The sequence below is a fragment of the Leiobunum rupestre genome, chromosome 7, assembly GCF_980474605.1.
Source record: "Leiobunum rupestre chromosome 7, qqLeiRupe1.1.hap1, whole genome shotgun sequence".
Lineage (NCBI taxonomy): Eukaryota > Metazoa > Arthropoda > Arachnida > Opiliones > Sclerosomatidae > Leiobunum > Leiobunum rupestre.
Genome location: NC_143390.1, coordinates 51,167,130 through 51,187,211, shown reverse-complemented (window position 1 = coordinate 51,187,211; position 20,082 = coordinate 51,167,130). Strand labels below are relative to the sequence as shown.

Below are 20,082 nucleotides of genomic sequence, written 5' to 3'. Positions count from 1 at the left end.
TGAGCGACGGGATAGTCTTTTTTTCTGGAATTCGCTCACAGCGTGGTGAGAAAAAAGAATTTATCAACTCACTGAGCGACGGGATAGTCTTTTTTTCTGGAATTCGCTCACAGCGCGGTGAGAAAAAAGAATTTCTCAACTCACTGAGCGACGGGATAGTCTTTTTTTCTGGAATTCGCTCACAGCGTGGTGAGAAAAAAGAATTTATCAACTCACTGAGCGACGGGATAGTCTTTTTTTCTGGAATTCGCTCACAGCGCGGTGGGAAAAAAGAATTTCTCAACTCACTGAGCGACGGGATAGTCTTTTTTGCTGGAATTCGCTCACAGCGCGGTGAGAAAAAAGAATTTCTCAACTCACTGAGCGACGGGATAGTCTTTTTTTCTGGAATTCGCTCACAGCGTGGTGAGAAAAAAGAATTTCTCAACTCACTGAGCGACGGGATAGTCTTTTTTTCTGGAATTCGCTCACAGCGCGGTGAGAAAAAAGAATTTCTCAACTCACTGAGCGACGGGATAGTCTTTTTTCTGGAATTCGCTCACAGCGCGGTGAGAAAAAAGAATTTCTCAACTCACTGAGCAACGGGATAGTCTTTTTTCTGGAATTCGCTCACAGCGCGGTGAGAAAAAAGAATTTCTCAACTCACTGAGCGACGGGATAGTCTTTTTTCTGGAATTCGCTCACAGCGTGGTGAGAAAAAAGAATTTCTAATCTCACAGAGCGACGGGATAGCCTTTTTTTCTGGAATTCGCTCCCAGCGCGGTGAGAAAAAAGAATTTCTCAACTCACTGAGCAACGGGATAGTCTTTTTTCTGGAATTCGCTCACAGCGCGGTGAGAAAAAAGAATTTCTCAACTCACTGAGCGACGGGATAGTCTTTTTTTCTGGAATTCGCTCACAGCGCGGTGAGAAAAAAGAATTTCTCAACTCACTGAGCGACGGGATAGTCTTTTTTGCTGGAATTCGCTCACAGCGCGGTGGGAAAAAAGAATTTATCAACTCACTGAGCGACGGGATAGTCTTTTTTCTGGAATTCGCTCACAGCGCGGTGGGAAAAAAAGAATTTATCAACTCACTGAGTGACGGGATAGTCTTTTTTCTGGAATTCGCTCACAGCGCGGTGGGAAAAAAGAATTTATCAACTCACTCAGTGACGGGATAGTCTTTTTTCTGGAATTCGCTCACAGCGCGGTGAGAAAAAAGAATTTCTCAACTCACTGAGCAACGGGATAGTCTTTTTTCTGGAATTCGCTCACAGCGCATTGAGAAAAAATTATACAGATAATATTTTATGGTCGATGTTTTATTCTGTGCACTTTATTATGAAATAATTTACAAAAAAATTTTCTTCGACCGCGTAGCGTTCAAAAACTAACACTTTTAAAACCTGGAAAAATTTCACGATTTTTCAGGAATTTACAAATAACAACGATCTCCACTGAGAGAGTATATAGTGAAAATTTCACATTTCTAGAAATAATAGTTTTTGAGCAAAATGCCTGGGACGATCAAATGAAGACACCCTGTATAGATGAAAAACGCGGGTAGTGCCAGGTGTCAGGTAGATGAAAAGTGCTGTCAAATGTAGTCACAATGCTTTCTTTGTAGAGTAAAAATTAACATTAGATTTAAAATAGGCTTTTTCATATAAAATTTTAATTAGATAGTTTTCCGATCGGGTGTCACACTTGAAAACAAATCGATTGCAAATTTTCTCGCTGTCTATATATGGCAGCGCTTGTCCCCTGTTGTATATACATTAGTTAGGCATCGTGAATGCGCCCAATTGCCTCATTCGAGACCGCTCATACCATTTCCCCTTTTTCCATAAAATACTATCTTTAATACCCGGCTTCGCCCGGGGTCTTTACGTAAGAAAGGTAAACGCTGTATCAAAAACGCAACACGCGTAGGAAAAACATAACACATGTAACACGTGTCGCAAAAAGTCCTGAACTACTTAAAAAACCCAACTAAACCTCCCCTTCTACGAAGTCCCTGTCTTTCCCACTAACTCCCCTTCTACGAAGTCCCTGTCTTTCCCACTAACTCCCATTCTACGAAGTCCCTGTCTTTCCCTCTAACTCCCCTTCTACGAAGTCCCTGTCTTTCCCACTAACTCCCCTTCTACGAAGTCCCTGTCTTTCCCACTAACTCCCCTTCTACGAAGTCCCTGTCTTTCCCACTAACTCCCCTTCTACGAAGTCCCTGTCTTTCCCACTAACTCCCCTTCTACGAAGTCCCTGTCTTTCCCACTAACTCCCCTTCTACGAAGTCCCTGTCTTTCCCACTAACTCCCCTTCTACGAAGTCCCTGTCTTTCCCACTAACTCCCCTTCTACGAATTTCACACAAACGCGTAAAAAGTTTAAATGTCGGGACGGGCGCAAGGAACGCGAGGGAGGAGATAAGGGAAGTCCAAAGTCGAGTAAAATAAAATTGAATTATGAGTAAAATTGAATTAGATTAATAACCATGTCAGGTATTTGGAATTAGGCGCGTTTAGTTGGAAATCAGGCCCTGAACATTGAGTTAAAGTTTCAAAGCGTTCTCAAGTTTTTAGCACCATGACAAAAAAATAAATAAATAAATAAATTAATAAATAAAAGGACACACTTTAAGACTTATAGTTATAGAATAATGCTAAGTGCGATCTCGACCAAATATTAATGAAGGCAGACCGTTAATTTATGTGGGCGGCATTGGGTAGATTTTCCTTGTTTAACCGAGTGCAGAATTAGAGATGCGACTTCGAAACTAAAAGCCGATACGCAAAGGACCAGTCCGCAGAAATAGGTTTTGAATATTGGTAGAAGAAAACACATTTTGATTGTAGTCGGCGGGATGTTTAGGTTAACAGGGTCACGCGACTGAAGACTCTCGCGGTAGATCTCGTACGGGCGTCCTTGCGTTGTCTCGACGTACCTTGATACACTGAAATAGAAAATTTAATAAGTAATACTAATTGAAATATACAAACCAATAATGTATTTTTTGAGGTGATTTTTAGCGTGGCGCCCAATACTTTTATGCTCCTTCCCCATTAAGAAAACCAAATCAAGCCGATATGCCATTGGCTCTCTAACTCTTAACGTCTTTCCCGAACTCCAGCCGGGGGAGAAAGAGATCATGATCAACATAGTCATTCTCCCGAAATAAAAATACATTCTTGGTGACGAGGCTCAAATTTTAAAATTCGTATAGTTCATTAAAAAAAATTGGTTCCCTTGACACAGTTTAAAAAATAACTGACCCCATAAAGGAAATTGGTTTATTCTTGAAATTGAACTCGGAAAAATTAGGCTAAAGATGGAAGCTAATATGGTTCCCATTTTTCATTGGTTCAAAATCCTTACAACGCCAAAGAATTTTGCATCAATCACAAACGCAATGACGTTCTCCCGCACGGTGAATTGTTGCTACGTTTACTCGTTTCTAAAGACTGACCGGGAGAAGTATCCATCTTGGATATTGAAATGAAACTTGAACCTTCGTGGGCTCGAGGCAGTTTTCAATGGAAGCTAATTTCCCTCTAAATTGAGAATATTTGCACGGTATCAAAGCCGAAAATTCATCACGCGTATTCCGCGCATAATTATCTGAAACGTAAAAACTTATTGAAATTTACTGAAATATCTCGCTTAGTAATGTTATTTTTCCCGAAACGTCTTTTTAAAAATCCGTGGGAGCCTATACGAACGAGCTTGTTTTCAAGAAAGATTAATGTTTATCTCGTAATATTCCTATAGTAAACCTGATAATTGGTCACTTGGAGTGAATAATAAATTACTACATAAGACTAATGAATTTAAAACGAGGATAGATCACCGTTATACGACGTGGATGTCGTAGATTTAGGACGCTCTAACTGTCGCTCTTCAATTGGCCCGAGAATGTCCAGCGAAGACTCATTCAAGTTCCGGCATCATAATAATAATCAGCTAGGCTAATACCCAAGGCACCACCTTAAGCCTAAGTCATCAAACGACTTTTAAAGCCATTAATTCAAGTGGCCGGGGAGCAAGCCCTTCATGGCACGCGAGCCAACAGCTCCCTAAACTCACTATAGCCTTTAACCGCTTTATGACAAGTTGCAACTATACTCGATTTCACGTACAGGTGATTTCATTAAATAGAGTTGATACTCTATTTATACAAATAATAATGATATGAGATGAGTTGGGCGGGAAAAGTGATAAGCACGAGGAGCCGTTTTCTTTCTAAGCATGTGGCACTGGGTGAAAAATTGGAACAACTCCTTCCGCGTTGGGTTTGCAAGTTCTCTCCCCACTGGTGTATGGGTTTTCCCCGAGCTCTTCGGTTTACTCTTTCCGTAAAAACTTGTCGAGGTTAGCGGTAATAGTTAGTGTAGGGAGTCGTTGTCTCGCGTGGCATGAAGGGCTTGGCACCACCCTCCTACGCAATGTAACTTGGCCACCTGATTTAAAAGGCTTTAAAAGTCACTAGCTGATTATTATTAAATAAATAATAAATATTAATACTAACAGATAATGAGCATTTCCAATGAGGATAGAGCTGAGGTTGATGTTGCGTAATAGAAGAAGGTGTCCCGTGATTGGGGAATATTCTCTCTGACCACGATAGACATTCTCGCAGTGGTCGCTCAGATCGTGCACGATGGAATGGCGAGAAGACAAAGAGAGGAGCACTGACCGGGTGCTTATCGCTTTAGTGAACAACTCCATATTGTTCAAATTAAGACCTTGGCTTCTGTTAAGAATCTCTGTAACGTCCCAAAGTCTTCTGATATCCTGTTATCAGACAAATACAAAATCGGAGTGTGTTTCAGTGTTTCTTTCAGGACTCAATCCGTTGTTGCCAATTGTAATTTCGAAAAGTGATATGCAGCATATGCTTAAACCGAATTTCAAGTTTTTATAAACCCGTGATTAGTTCTGTGCTAGAACTGTTGAATCAAGAATGTATTTATTTATAATTAGGGTGAATGATTTTTTATATGATCCGCGGAAATATTATAAAGAATGATAACAGAAGGATTGTACATACCATATCAATACTGTTTACACACTGAAAGATTTATTTATTAGATATATCTTACTGCGTAGTAGTTTAATATGTCCTCGTGTATCACCAAATCTCTGCGATTCAGTAGCTGCGGGATGGTGTCGATGGTTTGAACTTTCCCGGTCGTCAATTCTCCTTTCAGATTGGCCAGATAGGCTCTGTTCAGAATCAGTCCCGCTCCCAGAAGCCAACCAGACAGCAACAATCTTGCTGATGCTTTTGCGTTTACTTCTTGAACAGCTAATCAAGTGATAACCTTTGTTGAAATGATTTAAATATACTTTTGCGACATATATATGGGCTAAATTATTCAAATGTAAGTAATTTTGTAATTAAAAAAACCTTATATTTGAAATTATTTGCAGAATTAAACGGAATATTTACATAAATTAGTGTGAAAAGCTCCAAAATATAGCGATGGATAAAAAATTGGAATTTCCAAGTCAAAAAAGGGAAAATAAGATATTTCGATTAAATTATTGAAAAAAGGGAAATTTTAGATATCAAATGTGGAAGCCCTGGTGGAAGGCTGATTGTACCACGATCGTGATTGTAGTTTATGTCGCTGACTATACTAAGGCCCTTGTTATTAGAGATGGCAATGAATCTAGCCGATTCTTTACTGGAGAACGTGGTGCCAGCTATTAATGGCAAAGGAAACTAAAAATCCAAATAGCGAAACAATAACGTCGTCAGAGAACCCTTTATTATTATTAACAATAGACTACTTGTATACTCTATTTGGTGAACTTTAACCTAAATTATACATCCCACATAAAATATGTTGTTCTCGGGAAAAATTTCACTTAGATATCTTGCTTTGATTTCGACGCTACTGAAATCTGTTGAATAAAGAGGTACTTCACGTCGAGAAAACACTTGTATGGTTTAGCACTTATATTTAAAAATAGTCAAAAGCAGTGAAGCAGAAGCCCGTAGGATCATGGGATGGATTTTCCAAAATCATCTATTACAATCACTGCTAAGTGATATAAACCAAATTATCACCGAAATTTAAAATTTTCAATCTGCAACGCCTCCAGGGAAATTTTCGGGCAATTCTGAGATTGTTCTAATTCACCCCACCAAAAAATATATCAGCTTTGATAATGTTTTCGATATGACATTTGCCTCTCGATATTTGTGTCCGATGCTGGCATTTTGAAGGTGGTAAACCATTATTTTATCTAAAATCGTTTAGATAAAATATTTCATTACTATTATGAAATCACCTTTGGTCCAGTTTAGGGGTATCAATTAATTATTGATATCATGACACCGTGGTTGCATAGTGTGCAATTACTGAACTCCTCAAATATTTTTCACAATTGAACTAATTAAGGGGGGAACTCTTAGTCAAAACTCAAATTTGTAAGAATATTTCCGGTCTTTAGGTTAGTTCGTACTATACGGATGTGCAGGTACTGTGGGAAACTCCTTATAGGTTTGAAACTTCTTTATTTTTACTAGTGCTTCTAACGGCCAACCGATCAGGTTATTCAGGGTGGTAATTTTCAGGTTTTAATTTTATATTCCTCTCACCCAGCAAGTTCATTTCTAACTCTATCTAATACATTATCCCAAGTAACCGATCCGAACTGATCACCAAATTCAGTTTGCTGAGCAGTTATCTGATTGAAAGGTTTAATAGGTGGTTTCTTTTCAGCTGTTCTCGGACTAAAAGCCATTTTGGAAAAACGTTTTAACTCCGACTCAAACTTTTCGCCACCACTGAATCGGAGTAAAATGATGACATAGCGTTACTCTACTTACTCTACTCTGAAATCCCGGAACAAGTGAAAAGAAACCCCTTGGAATATAAAATCTCAGAAAATTAAAAAAAGCAGTAATTAAAATTGTGGAATGAATTTATTCGGGGAATATATATAAGAAGATCGCTGTGAGCCATCTGAAATCTGATCTCAATCAGTCGGTTGGTTTACAATGAATACAGATTACTTTACGCTTTTAAACTATCTGATTGCATTTTGTCCAATATCAAATGATCTGATAATATCTGAGCGAAAACACGAATAATTTGATAACTGAACTATCCGAAATGTTTTTCTTTTCAAATAACGCAACAGAGAATCGGTTGGAAGCACTTATACATAAACTCTTCCAGAATATATCAAAAAATAAATGAACAAAAATATACGTAGGTAGGTATCGAGTTTAGCATAATGTGGGAGGTCATTGGGTGGCACCATTTGGTATGTGGTTCCCACCTCTAAATTTATAGCACAACAAAGAAAGGTTCGAAATTATACTAAACGATTGAGAAGAAAGTGCGACGCGAAGAAATAGAAACTGTAGGCGATGTTTCCGATCGTGTTCCTTTTCCGGTGCCTATCAAAGAATTCCTCGAAAACCAATGAGCTGAGCAACGCGTACAGGACGTAACAAAGAAGAAGCCCGTTCCAGACGGCTGCCCCCAGTCCATCGTTCGGCAAGAGTACCACGTCCAATGCAGTCTGACCGTCCAAGCAAGAATAGATACTGATTCCGTCCAAAGAGAACGGCTCAGAAATATGAGCCACCGAAAGCAGTTCTTCCAATTCAATACTCGTACTTTGAAGCGTAACCACATTTATATCCTGTAAACAATCATTTAAATTTATTGGTCAAAATGTCAAAGGTACCGTCAACAATTTACGTTGGGTTACTAATTCAATGCTACCAGAAGTTTACTGGTACGAGAGAAGTTACTATTAAAAAACATACTTTGGTGTGTATTTTTCCCGTCATGGCTCAAAATTTACCACATATGGAAGTAAAATGTACAAATTGTACTCTTTACTTTTTATTCATAGCAAAACCAAGTTGTATTTATACTTAACGAAAAGGTTGGGACGATTTTTAGCTTTGCATCCTATCTCCCTCATGCTCAAAGAGCTCTTTCCCCCTAAAAAATCAAATCTCATTGGTTCCTTAAAACGTACGTCTTCTGCGGCGATTGGAGCGCGCGCCTGTGATATTTCCCAGACAACACTGTTAGGGATGGCGCAGATTTGACTGTGAGTAACAAACACAGCACCCCACACAAGGAGAACGCAGCTAGCCTTTAAACATGCTAACGTAGTGTTGTGTATAAATTTCATTCGACGAGCCTTTATGCTGAACGTTTTACGGGCGGGGGGAATACAATTTCCGAATTTTCCCCTTCCGACGGCAGCAGGCGCTAAAGCGTCTGACCAATGAAAAATGTACGCAAGACAAGTTGGCAAGCCAAAATATACCTCTCCTCGGTAGAATTGTCCCTAGTGGTATTAATTTCTCGAGATAACCCTTAAAGATATATCTCCGCAATTTAGAGTTATTTGTTAAAAATATTAACCCATTTCTATCCCGCCCGGTATAAAATTTTAATTATAATTAAAATAATTGAGACGAAACGACCAATTTTAATTTATTCAGAATATCATAAGTTAAGTAGTTACAACAGTAAGTTAGACGTACTATAACAATGCACAATTGAATTAAACCCTTTTACAGAACAAGTTTATCGGTTAAATATAATACGAAGCAAATTTTAATGAAAGAAATATCTACAGAGGCTTTTTGGAATTACTCGCTTACGAAATACTTGCCACATCTTTAACGCTCATTTTATTTCAACACTCGCCTTTGATGAAGATACCGTAGATATCTGGTAGTGGACGACTCGTTCACTTCCTGTTGACGTTGTGACGCATACCACATGAAAAAGACCAATGCCGTCCAATTTCCAATATCATATAATGACTCGCACACCCAAGAAATCATTGACTGCGTTAGAAATCGTAGATATCCAAATATCCACACCAAATGTATTTACAAGAAGCAAAAACCTTACCATCAACAAAGCACAGAGAGCCACTTGACTAACCGCCACCTCTTAAAGCAATTAACGTTAAATTATCTCCTTTGAATTAACAGAACTATATATAGGTCGTTAAGAAAGTGGACCACCCACAGGGTCTACCCTTTAACCCTCTAATCTCGGCTGACTGCGCTAAAACAAGATTTAACCTTTAAAAAATACCAGATTAGGCCTTCATAAATTCATTAATAAAAAAAGACTTTATTACCTATTATGCTTACGATGCATGTCTTAATTTCAGTGAATCAAAGCAGCTATCGGTGGTTCTGTGGTAGAGCGCTCGACTACCAAGCCGAATGGTCTGGGTTCGAAACTTGGGTGGCGCATTTGTTTTTAATCAATAGAGAAACGCTAAATTAGAATTTCTTCGATGCAATAATTTCAATTTCAATTCTATTTCAATTAAACCAAATTTTGGAAACTATTAAATACGCTTCCGATAAAGCTGAAGGTCTAATTTTCAATAAGGCGTAACAAGTGTCGGTGGTTCTGTGGTAGAACGTCCGCCTGTCAATCAGGAGTTCTCGGGTTCAAATCCCGCCCGATGCGATCGCAAATTGATACTAAGACGAATACCGTGTACAACTGGTGGAAACCCTGCCATTGGACGTTGAGAGGTAGCATTACACTCAGCACTCGGTCCGTCCCAAAGTCATTAAGAAGAAGTTGGAGAGAAAACGCCCATATAAACACAAACACAACAAATTCAACACTCACAACCTACGCATAAACATTACAAAAACCGTAATACACCAAACTGTCACGACGGTGAGCGAAAAAACACCATCCAAACCAAACCGCAAATGCATCCGTTAACGCTCACCGTCACACGGTGGTTTTGCCAACCCTTTGAAAAACTGCGTACGCAGTGATTACACTTTGCACCGAAAATGCGAACGCGTTCGCAGTCCTGACAGACAGACACACCCACAGACCCACAGACAGACACGGTCGTTGTATAACCCCTCCTAGGGGACTTTGTCCCCTCGGAGAGGTAAAAATGCACGACTTTTGATGGGTAATTGCGTTCTCCTTATGTGGGGTGCTGTTATTGTTGCTCCTATGTGACACCCTAGTCGCCGTGAATTGTTTCCGAACACAGCTACATTGGTAATCAAAACTTACTCCTTTGATAAAAGATGAAACAGTCGTTTCTTGAAGTCTGCCGCCTGGGGTTACCGGTACTAATCTGGAAAGAAAATTGAAAAAAGTTACAAAATTAAAATATATGCACACAATTTTGAACAGAGCACTAGAGTTTACGGATAGTCTAGAGAAGGCGACGGAACAGACGACATTGGGACGTAGTGAGTTTTCATAAGAGAGGGGCATGAAATTTGCACTCACGATCTATTCATACAACGTCGATGAACAGTAAGTTGATATATTTTGACAGTAACCTAGAATAGTTATTGACATTTACGATTATCTATATAATAAAACTCTAAGAACTTTTCGCTCGGTCAGTTCACTTCAAGCAAATGACACAAACGGTTAAAATTTCTTGATCTAAAAGACACAATCTCCAGATCGATAACAGTTGCGTTATCTGAACCAAGGAAAAATGTTAGATAGTTCAGATATTAGATTATCCACATTTTCGGTCGGATATTATCAGATCAGTTAAGGCAAATCCGATAGTTAAAACCCGAAAGAAATCTGAATTATCTGTAAAGCAACAGACGGATAGTGAGCAGATTTCAGACATCTCACAATTTTCCCTTTTTACATATCCCCCTATTAAATTCCTTTCAAAATGTTAATTACTGATCCTTTTTATTTGCTTTTCTCAGGATTAAAAATCCTAAACGTATAAGTCAAATTACGGTTCAGGAAAATGAATTTGGTGATATAAATCATAGCACAGAAGTTCAGATCGGTTACTTGCGACAATGTATCAGATACAGTTTTAAATCAGACTGCTGGGTGACGGGAATATAAAAGAATAACCTGATCTGATTAACTGATAATGTTGAGATATCGAAAAATTAAGATCTGAATGACCCAACTAACTATCATGCACTCAACTCTTATCCCCCACTCCTAAAAACCGTTTCAGCGTTACGTCATTTCTTAATTCCCAATTAAAAGAGTTCCACCAGTCACTCAAGTAGACAAACATTACGACCCTTTATTTCCTAGTACGGAAAATTAGTTTCAAAATCCCTCACTTTCGGAGAATGGCGCTGCAGAGCAAGCGCGTTTATTAACATCAGGAGGGGTTCCAATCGAGCCCCTTTAGAAATAATAAGATAAATAATGGATCTAGCAAGAAAACATGTTGGATAGTTACGTAATATTCTTGAGATTTCCTAGAACATATTGTAGCATTCTTGGGTAAGGCCTTAATTTGTATTGAATACCGTTTATCTTAACAGCGTCCCAAACGGTTAATTGTTCCTATAACAAAATATACCTATGGATTACACCAGATGATATTACGACAGTATGTAGAACGTATTCGCGGTGCAATTTGCGAAGCTTTTCTCGGAGTTAAGGTCATAGTGTAGCCTATTCGCCATGATCAATAATTCTTTTCAATAAATAAATTAAAAATATATCAATTATGACAATAATATTATATATATTTTATATATTTTATATGTTTCTTTTTATATTTTATACAATATATTTAACAAATTAATTTGCATATTTTATATTATATATTTAACATATTAGCTTGCATGTTATATTTAATATTTAATATAATAATTTGCATATTTTATATTTTATATATTAATTTGCATATTTTATATATTAATTTGCATATTTTATATATTAATTTGCATATTTTATATATTAATTTGCATATTTTATATATTAATTTGCATATTTTATATATTAATTTGCATATTTTATATATTAATTTGCATATTTTATATATTAATTTGCATATTTTATATATTAATTTGCATATTTTATATATTAATTTGCATATTTTATATATTAATTTGCATATTTTATATATTAATTTGCATATTTTATATATTAATTTGCATATTTTATATATTAATTTGCATATTTTATATATTAATTTGCATATTTTATATATTAATTTGCATATTTTATATATTAATTTGCATATTTTATATATTAATTTGCATATTTTATATTATATCATATTTTATAATACCCTATTAGTATTATATTGAAGGGATAATTTATGGTGTATCAACGAAGTTAATTCACGTTGATTTAGTTTCTACTCCCGTTAATACATAAAAATAGCAAACTACACTTCAGGCCAATCAGTCGTGTTGCTTTCCTATTTGCACCGATAACCCCTAATTTTGATAAGTAGTGAAAGTTCTTACATCAAATGTAGCTTAAGTTTGGGTAAATCTAGATAAACACTGACCGGGTAAGCCTTTCGACGAACCGCTCAACCATCACTTTGAGCCCTTGGATTAATTATAGTTACCTGGATATATCATGGTACAGTAAACGCATGCATTTTGCGCATTGGTGAGGGGAAGAAATGAGAACGCGACGATGTGTTTTCGACGGCAGTAGTTTTAAATCCGTTTCCGTTTGTTACGGGTTCTGCTCTTACGACGGTTAGGCTTAACGACTGGGATCTTCCCACATTATCACTACAAGTCAATTTACTTCGTTAAAAAGAACAAGTTTAATATTCTAAGATCAATTACCTGTATCTAAAATAAACCTATTCACGAACGAAGTTGCAAAACGCGCTCATATATATATATATATTTTTTTTTCGACGTCCCTATTTTAACTTAACAAACAACTACGTGGGAAGGGAGCGCGGGCAGAGGGCATTTTTTATCTCGTATGCGGGGCAAAAGCCGTCAGAGCTAGGAGCAACAAACACATAACCCCACACAAGGGGAACGCAACCCGCCAAAAGTCGTGCATTTTCTTTTGTACATTTTTCATTGTTTAGACGCCAATGAAATTCGTGCACAACACGGCGTTTGCGTGTTTAAAGGCTAGCTGCGTTCTTCTTGCGTTTGTTGCCCTTAGGTCAGAGTGATCTGACCATACGCGATACGGCAGAATAAGCATTTCAAGTAAAGGTATGGAAACCGGCTATGACCGAAATGTAGTCTAAGCCTCGATTTGAGGGTAAATAAGGGATCTTGAACCAAAATAGGTACTTTTCTGTATTCTAGTGACCTTTTAGGTTCTCAGAAACCAAGTTAACAGAAAGAACTTTTCTCCCATCTCAAAAGCACTATGACCCTGAGTTAGCCACCCCACTCTCCATAACGTTTTCGTCGTTCCTTCAGCAAGGCATTATCTCGTTACAACGAAAAGGCTTGTGAGTTACAAGACGAAAACGTTACAGAGGGTAACTTGTCGTGTACCCGAATTCAAAAACAGCAATCTGTATTTATAAACATAAATAAAATGAAAAAGTACAATCTTATTTAGTAAGGAAATATGTCGATCTTACATTTGAGACAAAGCCATACAAAGGAGGATTGTAGCGGATGATATCTTCAGTGGAAATCATGTTCTACGAGGAACAAATATAGTTATTTTTTATGCTACGCACTTACTAAACCCAATCCTTTGATAGTAATAAATTTAGACGAACAAGTGCTCTCAGATCAGATTTATTTACAACTGCATTATTTTTTCAACACCGGTATGATGACTAAGTTAATAAGAACCAACTGTAGAAAAGTCCATCATGAAAAGGGGAAAAAAGCTATAGACCTTAAACAAATTTAAAGAAATTACAAAACTTACGAATAACTCGTACCAATAGGTCTTCGAGGATAAAATAAAGAAGCAAAACTCAGACCAAATAGATCGTCGAGTCAAATACGAATTAAATTGTAAATAAATAGACAGAATTTTCAACGGTAGACTAGTTTCGCACTATTTGGGAATCGTCAGTACCGTGCGGGAAGGCTGGCTTGCGACTTACTAAACGGAAAAGAGAAACTAAGCTTAATCATTATAATTTTCAAAGCTCTTTGCATAATTTGCGTAGCAACGCAAAGTAAAATATGGGAATAGTGGTGGGAAAAAAATATACAAAAATATTAAGTTGATGAGAACTGCCATAAGTGTATAATATTGTAACATAAGTATGACACTTCCTATTCTTCACATGCAAAACATTTACTGCATTACAGGCTTCGTCGCCGTTTTGCGTCCACTTGCTCCTGCGTCACACGTAGACTACGTAGTCTTGGACAGCGCCTCACTAGGGGGAGATTTTCTTCTGGTGATGACGTCACTTCGTTACTAGCTCTCAGTAAAATATATGTGACAAACTTATGGAACAATATTATAGACTTATGGAACCATCTATGGACTGTAAGACAAAGAATGGAAAAACACACGAAAAGGTAGAGACATTTTGGGCCCTCGTGGGAAATTATGTAATTAAATTTCCAAATGAGGGTGCTGGTAAAGGGCAAGTCGGTGGGTCCTTAACGTACATAGTTGTGGGTCCTTTCCTTCGATCCCCGTGGATTTTCTCCCCCTCGGCACGGCTCGATGAGCGATGATTAGTAGACGTTAACTGTTTTGAACTTAAAATTATCAGAGAAAATTCGAACAATAAAATATTACTCCTTAAATTTAATCGTTTAAAGGACCACCCTCCAGATTAAATTTTTATATTTGACGGAAGGACCACAAATTTTTTGCTCGAATAGCGGAAACCGCGTTCATAAATATTCAAAATTTGTTTGGTAATTAAATTTTTAACTTTGAGGTTATTCACGTCCACCGCCATGGCAACCGACCTAAAGCACACGCCGGACTCGCGCGTTTCCGTTTTTCGACATAGTTGGTTATTGCGTCTTCCGTTGTGTGGTGTTGCAGGTGGCTTAGGTATAGGCGAGGCTTTTTAAAAGAAAATGGCGTCCGAAATTGACACCGAAACGGAAATAACAATATTGGAGCGTTTATACGTATTTTATTAGTTAAAACGCAAAGGAGGTGATACTTGGAATAAGGTGGCGCTGGTCCCTTAAAACTGTTTCTTTCCACAAATCAAAACTATCTTCAATTTCTATACATTGTACTTACCAACAGGGTGAGTCAATATTCTTCAAATATTATTTTATCCGTTGGTCTGAGAGAGAAGCGGCTCTGGCCTCTCTAAAAATCGAAGCCGGGAAACTAACGGGGAACCCTTGGCTGGTTAAAGATAATATTCATTCGGGTCAAGCATAAAATGCGTGTCGATAAAATGTCATTAGAGAAGCGAAGAGCGAACGGTTTTTACATTCGTGTGTTTCATTAATATTTAAGTAACTTCCTCTCGTGTTTTTGCGGAGATAATTTAGCGGATTGCCATTTATATAATGGTAAACAAGGGGTCACGCCGCGTCCAAATAAAAGTGTCATACTGCCTTACCTGAATAGTATAAATACATTTGGTAATTGATCGATATCCAAAATTAAGAACCATTCAGACTCTGTTTATATTCAATTTTGTGATTCGTAATTATTCGTTTTATTATTATCTTCTTCACTGTTTCCACTAAGAAATTAAAAAATTAGATGTAGCCTATTAATTTTTATTAAATCTACTATTTCGATATTAACAATATTAGATAGCAAGCAAATGTTTCAAAATTACCGGGTCAGAAATTCCATCGACTGAATAGTTGTATATCACAATCAAATTTTACCCGAAATAGGTGTAACCACGTTTACATAACTCACTGCTAACTATTTGGCCTTTAAAAGCTGATTAGTCTGAACACCTCTTCAGGGGGTGAACATTTCGTTCCCAGATGTTGTGAAGAGTCACTTCCCCTACGTCATCGGGAAGTATAGGAAGTCACAAGGAAAGGGAATTTTTTCACCATTGACCTAATGTTTATATTCACAAATAGGCCTATCCTGCGGATAAACTTTCCAAATTCGTTGTTCTGGCACTAGGGCTTCCTTCCACTATTGGGATTTTAGTTACTATTTCCACAAACGGCGGCGGATGCTCTGGTTGGGGACAGTACAGGCTATTTGAGTTATACCAAGAATGTATTGAAGTGACTAAGAATATTGGACTACAGGATTCTGATTCCCATCCTCACAGCCTTTGTAGCTTAAATTCGTCCGCTTTCCCATTCAAGTTCGCTATATGGTATGACCTTGAATGCGCCTTAAACGCAGACGAACTTTCTCCACAAAAGCTGTGAGGATGGTATATGGGGTAAATGCTATGCTGAAATATTCTTAGTAACTTCAATACATTCTTGGTTTTACACTATAGACTATGCTACGTACGTGTTAAACTACAAAAGGCGCAAAAACGCCGTATGTCCGAAATTAACATTTATAATTTAACAACACTTCTGAAGGTTACATGTTTTTGTAGATAAATCTATATAGTAATTTTATAAGAGGATCTAAAAAAATAAAGAGCATTTTAATGTCGTGCTAAAATTCAATTTAAAAGAAAATACATTTCATTTTTACATTTTTAAAACACTTAAGGGACATTTCTTGGTTTAGTTCTAGTTACCGTTGAAATCCATTATTTTTAACTTATACACACCGCAGCAAGGCTTAAAATTTACCTTATCCGACTAATGAAGTAAAAAGTTGAATTTAAACTACGTAAGGATAGAATTTTCTTATTGCACCCTGCTTATATCGGCTATTTTTTATTACAAGAATATTTTTTAGAATAAAACCTTTTGAAGTTAGTAAATAGCACCCATTTTTATTAAAATCATAGTTCGGAGATGTTAGCGCTTCCAAGGGCCAACTTATATGGTTATTCAGGTCTGAATTTTCTTATATCTAAAGATAATCAGTGATAAAAATAATTCTTATAATTTTTAATGAAAGTTTGGTTTAGATGCAAAGGGATAAGTTTAGAGATTGAACAACTCAGAATATAACTGAAATAATAAAAAATTTCGAGTTTAAAAAAGTGGTAGCATATATGTTTTGAAAACTTTCAAAAATCCGGAAACTTTTTTAAAAAATGCGTCAAAAACATTCAAATCATTTAAAAAAAATCTAAAATAAATAAAAAATTCTTCAGAATAATAAAGCATATAATAAATTGAAACGATCAGTCGAAACTCTATCGTATAACGGTTACACGTAAGTAGTCTTTCGCCGGCGCTTTAGCTTTGTACTAAGATTATAACCTGAACTACATCCAGCTAAAAAAAATACTTAAAATATTTCGAATCAATATTTGGTAGTTAAATGTAGGAAAACTGAGTACAAACCTCAATAATTATGATTAATTTGCATAACTATATTACAAAATGATTATTTGATAAAACAAAGGCTAAAATTTACCAGTCACGGGTGACTTACCGTTTATGGCTTTGTCTTATTTTTACAAAAAAAAATTGGTCTTTAAAGAATATAATAACTCACTGCTATCTTTCAACTTCTTAAATTTGAAAAATTATCTAAATTATCATTACCAGAAATTTAACACGGTCGAGTAAAGTAAAACTAAAACTCTTGGGCGCGACATGGACGAATTACTGAAGGACACTTTTCGGGCTGCATTTTACCATGCTATCCCCAAAGTTTGACTTCTGTATCTAGGCAGATTTATGTCACTGGTAAATTAAAATATGTTTAAAACTAAAATTTTATGAATATCAATCCAATTAATCACATTAAATTATTATTTCCACTAATTTGATTAGATTGTTTAAATAAATTTTGCATTTTAAATATAGATATCTCTTAAATGAGAAAATCTAACGCTATTTTTAAATAAGGATATAATAAATGTTAAACAAACTATATAAAATTGTCTAGTTATATGGGTGGCAAATTGTCGCTGACGCTTACCGAAATAGCATATCCTCTATCTTATTTTAGCTACTCTCACGCATTCAAGTCAGACTCTAATTCCTGAGTCGGTAAAACCATCAATAAATTAAGTCGACAATTACCTATCAGCAATTCAGTTCATAATCAAAATTTGAGGGACATTTATTTTACGTCGGCAGATCGTTGTTTAACCCGACATTTCGTATATCAAAGTTAAGGTCGTTAATGACGGCTGTAACATGGTAAACCGAAACCGTGTTGGTAAACAACAGGGACATATAAAACGGAAAGGTCGGTTAAAACGTCCACAAGATCAGTCTTAGATTGCCTAGCCGTATGTCAGTTAATTTCACCGACATAAGACCAATTTACTTGAGGTCGATAGATGGTCGCTTGAGCCGACCTCTCGTACTATCAAAATTGGGGTTACGAATGCCGACTATAAAATTGGTATCTTAATCAGCGATGGTAAATTAGTCGGCACATACGAATACATTGAATTGGGAGTGTTGAAATGGCCGTCTGCTTAGTGACCACTTTAACCGCCGATGGCCAAAAGTAAATAAATTGGACTGTAATCGGCTTCAGACGGCAAAACCAACCCGACCTTTAACCGACTACTAACCGACAGCGCTGTGCTACATGGGATGGTGGAATAAATATTATTTGCGTGAAAGGTAAATGGTGGAACATTATTGTTTAAAACAAAGCTTGTCCAAATAAAAGATTTAAGCATATACGAATTTCATATTAAAAGTAAGTATAAAAATGAAAGAAAATTGGAATTCATTTACGCCTGAAAAGTTGACTAACTAATGGCGTATGCATTATTAAGTAATACGACCTAAATATATGAATTATCCTTTCGTGGTGAGCTCTTAACTAGAAACCAATGCTGTAGAATCGGATTATATTTAAGGTCAACTCAGCACATTCACAAGTTAATGTCTTACTTTGTTAATAATAAACTCGAATGGTTTAAACACGAAATACAACTACACAGTAAAATATGTTTCTAAAACCAGCTGTTGAATTATTAAGGGACCAATTTCAAGTAAACACGAACGTAACAAATATAAAATAGAAATATGATAGATTGCCTAGAACTTCGTGTCGGACTAATGTTACACGTAGCCGTTCAAATGTTTCGCGTAACTCTCGAACCTTTACTTCAATTTCTCCGAATACCCATAAATACTATTAATTCAACTGTTATGGTTATAGTACTAAGATATTTCACCAGATGGCAGCCTCTCCCGTATCCTAAGACAAATATATCTTTGCATGACATAGCCTAAAGCACTGAGGGAAAGTATTCCAGTGCTCACTTAAGCTGGCGTAGTCTAAATGTGATTGTTTAGTAACGTTCTTTGCCCTCAGATGAATGTTTAGAACAACCCTCAAATAATTTGTCTCTAACCAGAGGCGAGTAAAAGCTTACACGATTCGAAACATCGGCTTTAAACTAATTAATTCCTATCTCTGCCGCAGAATAAGAAAATTTAAAAGTAGCGTTTGTTACGCGTTGAAACTGTAATAAATTATATTAACGTTTATTTTTAACACGAGCAATTCGGGATCCATTTTAGGATCTTCTGAATATAAATATCGAGAACAATCGTTGATAAAAAATTACCAAAAGGTTGTTGTATCTTTACTCACCGCACGTGGGAAGTATCTATTTCCGAATAATAGTAAATCCGGCTGCAGTTAAGCGGAAAATATCAGAATGATTCAACGGTAAGAAATGCATTATCTACGAAAAAGTACTTGAATTTAATGAAAACGTCGTGGTGATCATTTACCTCCTTATACGTGTTGTCACATACCGATTCTTTTACCATTAAATAATTAAGATTTTTAAAAGTGTGCTTAGCCTAAAATCACAGAAATTATTTTTATATTATTTTGGCAAAAACCAAAATTCACTGCTTTTGTAAAGAATGTAAGAGGGTTAATGAACTACTCCTTCTGCGTTGAGTTTGCAAGTTCTCTCCCCACTGGTTAAAGGGGTTTTCCTCCGAGTTCTTCTGTTTCCCATTCCTTAAAAACTTGTTGAGGTTATCGGTAATAGTAGCTGTTGGCTCGCGTGGCATGTAGGGCTTCCTACCACCCTCCTACGCATTGTAACCCGGCCAGCTGTTTAAAGGCACAATAATTTGCTAGATGACTTGGGCCTAGGGTGGTGCCTTGGGTATTAGCCTAACAAATTACTTTTATTATTATTATTATTATAATTGAAATCACTATTAATTTAGTGTTTTCTAAATTTATTGAAAATATATAGTGTAATAACCTATTGACTATACATACCGCTACCCTTAAAGAAAGTGCTACTTTTCAGTGCCTTGTCTGTAAAATATCTAAGAGTGTGCAAAATTTCTGATTACATCGAATAATTCGAACGAATACTAAATCCAATGTTCGATT

At 36.5% G+C, this 20,082-nt stretch overlaps 2 protein-coding genes across 5 annotated transcripts; both read right to left on the bottom strand.

Annotated features, from left to right (window-relative positions):
• Positions 1 to 1,406: 1,406 nt before the first annotated feature.
• Positions 1,407 to 5,840, bottom strand: LOC149936870 (uncharacterized). 2 transcript variants are annotated; one of them, XM_090152765.1, is made up of 3 exons: positions 5,080 to 5,840; positions 4,506 to 4,771; positions 1,407 to 2,933 (listed from the first exon to the last, which is right to left on the bottom strand). In XM_090152765.1, the coding sequence occupies exons 2-3, from the start codon at positions 4,703 to 4,705 to the stop codon at positions 2,666 to 2,668; spliced, it is 468 nt and encodes a 155-aa protein (XP_090008891.1). In that variant the 5' UTR covers positions 4,706 to 4,771; positions 5,080 to 5,840; the 3' UTR covers positions 1,407 to 2,665. The 2 variants fall into 2 exon arrangements, with proteins under 2 accessions (XP_090008891.1, XP_090008890.1); XM_090152764.1 differs by having other exon boundaries at positions 4,506 to 5,840.
• Positions 5,841 to 5,940: 100 nt separating this feature from the next.
• LOC149936869 (uncharacterized) lies at positions 5,941 to 13,519 on the bottom strand. Of its 3 annotated transcripts, XR_016482349.1 has the most exons (5): positions 13,328 to 13,519; positions 11,201 to 11,307; positions 9,116 to 10,096; positions 8,881 to 9,056; positions 8,474 to 8,813 (listed from the first exon to the last, which is right to left on the bottom strand). XR_016482349.1 is itself a non-coding variant. In XM_090181412.1 (4 exons), the coding sequence occupies exons 1-4, from the start codon at positions 13,385 to 13,387 to the stop codon at positions 7,310 to 7,312; spliced, it is 564 nt and encodes a 187-aa protein (XP_090037538.1). In that variant the 5' UTR covers positions 13,388 to 13,519; the 3' UTR covers positions 5,941 to 7,309. The 3 variants fall into 3 exon arrangements, 1 of the variants encoding a protein (XP_090037538.1); XM_090181412.1 differs by lacking the exons at positions 8,474 to 8,813; positions 8,881 to 9,056 and adding an exon at positions 5,941 to 7,642 and having other exon boundaries at positions 10,033 to 10,096; XR_016482348.1 differs by having other exon boundaries at positions 8,474 to 9,056.
• Positions 13,520 to 20,082: the final 6,563 nt, after the last annotated feature.